Source organism: Perkinsus marinus (assembly GCF_000006405.1).
Source record: "Perkinsus marinus ATCC 50983 genomic scaffold scf_1104296929318, whole genome shotgun sequence".
Lineage (NCBI taxonomy): Eukaryota > Perkinsozoa > Perkinsida > Perkinsidae > Perkinsus > Perkinsus marinus.
The window spans coordinates 50,458-56,298 of record NW_003216498.1 but is presented as its reverse complement, the minus strand read 5'-3'; the positions used below and the strand labels follow the sequence as shown (position 1 = coordinate 56,298).

The 5,841-nt window shown below is 45.1% G+C and overlaps 3 protein-coding genes across 3 annotated transcripts in view; all 3 read left to right on the top strand.

Annotated features, from left to right (window-relative positions):
• Positions 1 to 227, top strand: part of Pmar_PMAR012347 (calcium-transporting ATPase 1, endoplasmic reticulum-type, putative) — a gene marked incomplete at both ends in the record, with an annotated part of 3,652 nt that extends 3,425 nt beyond the window's left edge. The window contains one exon of the mRNA XM_002787529.1: positions 46 to 227. Within this exon, the coding sequence (XP_002787575.1) occupies positions 46 to 227 (182 nt within the window). The remainder of the gene's footprint in view (positions 1 to 45) is intronic.
• Positions 228 to 1,832: 1,605 nt separating this feature from the next.
• Pmar_PMAR012346 (60S ribosomal protein L27, putative) lies at positions 1,833 to 2,489 on the top strand. Its single transcript, XM_002787528.1, has 3 exons — positions 1,833 to 1,859; positions 1,935 to 2,174; positions 2,226 to 2,489. The coding sequence occupies exons 1-3, from the start codon at positions 1,849 to 1,851 to the stop codon at positions 2,419 to 2,421; spliced, it is 447 nt and encodes a 148-aa protein (XP_002787574.1). The 5' UTR covers positions 1,833 to 1,848; the 3' UTR covers positions 2,422 to 2,489.
• A 491-nt stretch (positions 2,490 to 2,980) lies between these two features.
• Pmar_PMAR012345 (Short/branched chain specific acyl-CoA dehydrogenase, putative) overlaps positions 2,981 to 5,841 on the top strand; it is a gene marked incomplete at both ends in the record, with an annotated part of 3,197 nt that continues 336 nt past the window's right edge. Inside the window, 7 exons of the mRNA XM_002787527.1 lie at positions 2,981 to 3,103; positions 3,499 to 3,868; positions 3,910 to 4,093; positions 4,328 to 4,950; positions 4,993 to 5,158; positions 5,202 to 5,309; positions 5,630 to 5,728. Coding sequence (XP_002787573.1) covers positions 2,981 to 3,103; positions 3,499 to 3,868; positions 3,910 to 4,093; positions 4,328 to 4,950; positions 4,993 to 5,158; positions 5,202 to 5,309; positions 5,630 to 5,728 — 1,673 coding nt within the window. The remainder of the gene's footprint in view (positions 3,104 to 3,498; positions 3,869 to 3,909; positions 4,094 to 4,327; positions 4,951 to 4,992; positions 5,159 to 5,201; positions 5,310 to 5,629; positions 5,729 to 5,841) is intronic.

Here is a 5,841-nt window from a genome sequence, read left to right as displayed (position 1 = left end):
TGGTGATATTGTATCAACCGTTTTTAGCCAGCATTTTTGGTGTAGTTCCACTGGATTTGCACGATTGGGCTTTGGTGTTGTATTTCTCTTTCCCGGTTATTCTCATTGACGAGGTTATGAAGACTTTTGGGAGAATTGTGGTTGATAAGGAGATTGAAAAAATGCATGAGCATCAGAGTGAGCTGATGCATCATGCAGTAGAGAGCAGCGATGATAAGATGGAGTAGAAGAGACTATTATCATCGTCATCATTATTTTGATATACGAAGAACTGAAACACTCTGGTAGTGAGTAGGTTGTTGCGTTGTAAAAGTCAACAGAGTCTGGCATGGACAGGCTTGTAGGGAACGACATTATGTGAAGTCATAATGTGGTTGATCGTAGAGAAAAGTACTTGATGAGTATTATTTCCATTGTTGTGAGTACTATAGAGCGGGCGAGTCTGTCGCGTATGAGGCTGCAGTTGAATGTCGAAATCTTGTGGTTGTTGGTACGGAGAAAAGTGATAAACATGAAATTGAGACGACACATCACTGCTTAGTTTTACGGTCAAGTCAGATGATGAAGTTGCCCACGGAGGTGATATTAATTTGGCTATTATGATCACCATCATTGCAATAGATGTTATGAGACTAGTACGGATCTCGAAAGTAATCGCATATCCAACCTGTACGATGACAACTGTTGTTGTGAAACATTCTATTTGGCTAACCAATACGATGCTTTGCTTCTGTGAGATGTATATTGACGAGGAAATCTCATGTGTACTGCATGAGAATTTGTACAAGGATATGAGGTTGCTTCTCGGAAGTCTTATAAAGTTCGGTGCGTGGCAACAACGTGTCGGAGTGTTCCAACAGGGAAGTTTCTGTACAGCGTGTAGGGTTCTCACATACCGTCAACAAGGTATAGTAAAACTTGTTGTTAAGACACTCGAATATATCAATACCGTCAACAAGGTATAGTAAAACTTGTTATTAAGACACTCGAATATATCCATACCGTCAACAAGGTATAGTAAAACTTGTTATTAAGACACTCGAATATATCAATACCGTCAACAAGGTATAGTGAAACTTGTTATTAAGACACTCGAATATATCAATACCGTCAATGAGGTATAGTAAAACTTGTTATTAAGACACTCGAATATATCAATACCGTCAACAAGGTATAGTAAAACTTGTTATTAAGACACTCGAATATATCAATACCGTCAACAAGGTATAGTAAAACTTGTTATTAAGACACTCGAATATATCAATACCGTCAACAAGGTATAGTAAAACTTGTTATTAAGACACTCGAATATATCAATACCGTCAACAAGGTATAGTAAAACTTGTTATTAAGACACTCGAATATATCAATACCGTCAACAAGGTATAGTAAAACTTGTTATTAAGACACTCGAATATATCAATACCGTCAACAAGGTATAGTGAAACTTGTTATTAAGACACTCGAATATATCAATACCGTCAACAAGGTATAGTAAAACTTGTTATTAAGACACTCGAATATATCAATACCGTTAGTTAAGGCGTGTGTATATACGGGCCTAGTGGCCTATCGCCCTTAAACATACAATCGCCGACTCCAGTGACCGCGAGAGGCTCAACGACAGGTCCCCCAGAAAACAATGAGTGCGTAAGGAAAGCAATGAGTGAATGATGAAGCCAGGTTAATGGTATGGTGTTAATTACAGAAGGCGCTTTTTCCTACAACTTTTCGGGTAGAGTAGCGCGCGGTAGTAAAATCGATCACGTGATCGATTTCGGCCGAAATGGGTGTCGGTGGACCCCCGGCCTACCGAGTCCAGCATCAAGTCACTGTTGACTATCTACTATGGGAAAATTGTAAGTCACCGAGGGGGTGCCGTTTCTGTCGATTCGTCGCTGTCATGCATAGTAACTTCTTCTCCTTTTCCTCAGCCTTCGTGCCGGACGTGTTGTCATCCTCCTTAACGGTCGCCAAGCCGGTCACAAGGCTGTGATTGCCAAAGTCAACGAGAACGGCACCAAGAGCCATCCCTATGGGCACTGCCTCGTCGTTGGTATCGAGAAACATCCCCAATCTGTCACTAAGAAGATGAGCATGAAAAAGCAGGATAAGCGCTCTAGGGTGAAGACCTTCGTGAAGTATGTCAACTTCAACCATCTGATTGCCACCAGGTAGTGCATATAGAGTTGAAGTAGTTGTGATGGAAATCGTTGTTATTATAGGTATACTCTCCCTCATGATATCGATGGTAAAACTTTGGTGTCTGATGAACAGATGCAAACTGTTGATGGCAGAAAGCAGGCTAAGTTGAGTTTCTCTAAATTGATGAAGGAGAAGTTCCAAAAGCCTTCTCTCGAGAAGAGCGGCAACAAGCCTTCCAAGGACTTGGTCTTCCTCAGAAGAAAGCTCCGCTTCTAAGTGTAGTGATGGTGGTGATAGCAACAGGTTGAGGTTGGTGTGGTACTGTCGCTGGTTCTCGAAGGATGGTGACACGTGTGTTGTGTTGAAGTAATAGCAGTTGGAGTGGTATTATGTTGTCATCAATTGCATGGTGACAATGAGCAGTATTATGTGTGCTAATAAGTGGCATTGGTAGGGGGTACTGTAGATGAATTCCCGAGGCCCACTAGGCTCGCCACAGAGTTACACAAGTAGTAGCAAAATGAAATCGCGGTGGAGCTGCTGAACTTGGCTATTACCGAATCAGTGTTAAAGGATATATAGACTCTCCCTGAAGACCAACTTAGCAACTCCACTGCGCCACAAAATTCCCATTACTACTACGAGTGGCTGTAGAGGAAGTACTCTAGATGAAGTCATTTCAGCTGATGATGGTAGCAATAGTGGTGCTTAGCTGAGGGAAATGAGGAGAGCGGGAGTATGGGAGTAGTGATGCTTTTCACTGAGATGAATTTCATTCACTGTATTGTGTAGTCCTACGATATGTAGTTGACCCGTGTCACCATCATCAGCGAGCATGTCAACATCGGAGTCACCATCCAGCACTATATCGTTCTTGGGTCGAGACTTGCCCCGTAGTAGAGTGGAGAAGGTCTTCAAGGGAGCGTTGGGAGGCTTTGTACTCCTCAATGCTGTTATGGTAAGTTTGACAGAGTTCAACCTGGCCTTCATCGCAAATGTCCGGGAGGGAACACTCTGAAGTGTTGCACATGGTCAACTACATGTGTTGGTGACAATATGAAAATTTGGCGGGAAATTTTGGGAAATTCTCGTTTTTCAGTTTCCGTTTCTGTACACTTCTACCCGAATTCGTTTGTAAACTTCTCCTGAGCTCGGCTGAGGAAAGCGAACATATTTTCCAACGCTGCCCTGAATGGTGGGCTCTCAGACACTCGTGGTGTTTGAGATGAGTCTTTTAGCATCGTATCGTATTCCCATCTGTTCAACGGCTCGTGGCACTCCTTCTGACGAGCTCTCGTGTTCGTGGTCGCCCATGCACTATACCCAGTTGCATGTCTAGGGAGCCGTTTTTAGATACCCTTGGTTGTACCAAAACTTTCTCGACGATATCGGGGGCCGCCTTATCTGCCTTCTACCGACAAGACCATTGATGCTGTGTTCAAACACCTTTTACCTCGATCGGGCATAGTACCAGCTCAGTCGACGCTGTTGGATTTGGGTAGTGGTGATGGCAGGGTCGTCCTTGCGGCTGCTACTACTGGGGGGTTTAAGAAAGCTGTGGGAATTGAAGTAAATCCATGGTTGGTGATGCTATCGAGAATGAAGGCGAGGAGGGCCCTATGGGGCCTGGGGCCTGCCCCGCGATTCTACTGGGGCAACGCATTCGATGTGAGTCTAATACGGAAGATAGATCCCCAAGTAGTGACCTTGTACGGTCGGCCAGGTAAGCGAAGTGGGTTGAGCTTTATGAACGCATGCTCGCAGGTGATGGTGTTATGGAGCGGTATGGTGATGTGCTTGAGGAAGCCCTGTCGGGAAAAGGCGGGATAGTTATCTCTAATAAGTTTGGTATATGTGGTTGGGGTCAACGCCTCATTGGAGAGTGCGATGGAGTTAAAATGTACAAAGTTATTCCTAATGTTGACAAAACGCAAGGAGAAGATACGTTGTAGTTTCTGTTGGTCTATAGTGTTGCGTCTTCCTCATTGTCTTTATTGTGTGTTTCTCATTAGTGATGTTATCAGCCTACTGTAGTCTTTCCAGAGGAGTGGCAGTCTCCTCCTGTTTGCCTAAGTTAGTACGCCCATGCAGTTTAGGAAGGGACCGGTCCTTTTGCGTTGAGTCTAGGAAGCCCTTGTCAATGTAAGAAAGAGATTTCTGTTTTTGTGGAAGCCTCTGTTAGGTTTACGGAAGACCAGGAGCTGTTGCGCGCTACTGTTAAAACGTTTGCTAATGAGGTTATCGCTCCGTTGGTGATGAAAATGGACGAGAACTCGTGCATGGATAGCAGCGTCATAAAGGCTCTTTTTGAGAACGGGTTTATGGGAATGGAAATAGAAGCTGACAAAGGTGGCAGCGAATTGGGTTTCGTAGAAGCTCTCATTACGATTGAGGAGATCTCTGCTGTGGACCCGGCCGTTGGTGCTCTGGTGGATATTCATAATACTCTTATACCGAGGTCAATACATTTGTATGGCAATGACGATCAGAAGGATATGTGGTTGCCACGGTTGGCGCAGGATACTGTTGGGGCTTTTGCTCTTTCGGAGGCCGGCGCGGGCTCGGATGCATTCGCGTTGAGTACGACGGCGACGAAGGTGCCCGGGGGTTGGGCGATTAACGGCGATAAGATGTGGATTAGCAACTCTAAAGAGGCGGGCTTGTTTTTGCTGTTTGCTACTGTTGATCGCTCCCTGGGCCACAAGGGAATCACGGCGTTTCTGATGCCGAAATATGAGGGAGATTTAGTACGGGAAGGCTTCACCATTGGAAAGCCAGAGAAGAAATTGGGAATAAAGGCTTCTAGTAGGTGTGGGAGATTGTTGTGATTTGGTGAAATTACGGTAGGTACGTGTCCTTTAAACTTCGACAATGTGTTCCTCCCTGATAGTGCTCTGCTGGGGAGGGTAGGTGAGGGGTATAAAGTTGCGATGTCTCTCCTTAACGAGGGCAGGATCGGAATTGCCGCGCAGATGCTGGGTATAGCAAAAGCCGCTATAAAGCATTCGATGAGGTGAGGGTAGTCTCTTGTGGGAAGAAAGAGCCGTGCGTGGTAGGTATATGAGTGAGAGAAAACAGTTTGGGAAAACACTTTTGGACTTCCAGGGAATGCGATTTCAGTTGGCAGAGTTACAGGCGGAGGTGTATGCAGCACAGTTGTTGGTGTAATATCAGCGTAAGGTTGGTAGTTTCGCTCGAGCGGTTACGGATGGGTGAAAAATTCCGTTCGCCTCAAGGGGTGGTCTGGATAGCGGCTGTTTCTTAGTGGGGTGTTATATGCGTAAAATTGGATAAGTAATTTTCGGGAAAATTTTCAAGAATTTTCGTAACCGCACGCGATGGTAGCACATTTCTTCATCATAGAGAAGTGCCCGACCGAGTGAGAAGAGGTTCTCTCTGGGGTGTCTAGAACCGTCGCTTTATATGGGTTATCGTGATAGTATCATGGTGACACCACCATCGTGTCACCACCGGTCTTGTATAGTTACAATGCCGCTGCATTGAAGATAATGGTGGACCAGGGTGAGCTGTCTAGTAAGGATATCATACTGGAGTGTAGTGCTGCCAAGCTGACGCATCGAGGGTGGCGGAAGAGGCCGCTAGTAAAGGCATAGATGGCTGGGAGGTGTTGGTTTTACTCAAGACTATCCCTTGGAGAAGTTGTACAGGATGCCAAGATTGGGCAGATCTATGAAG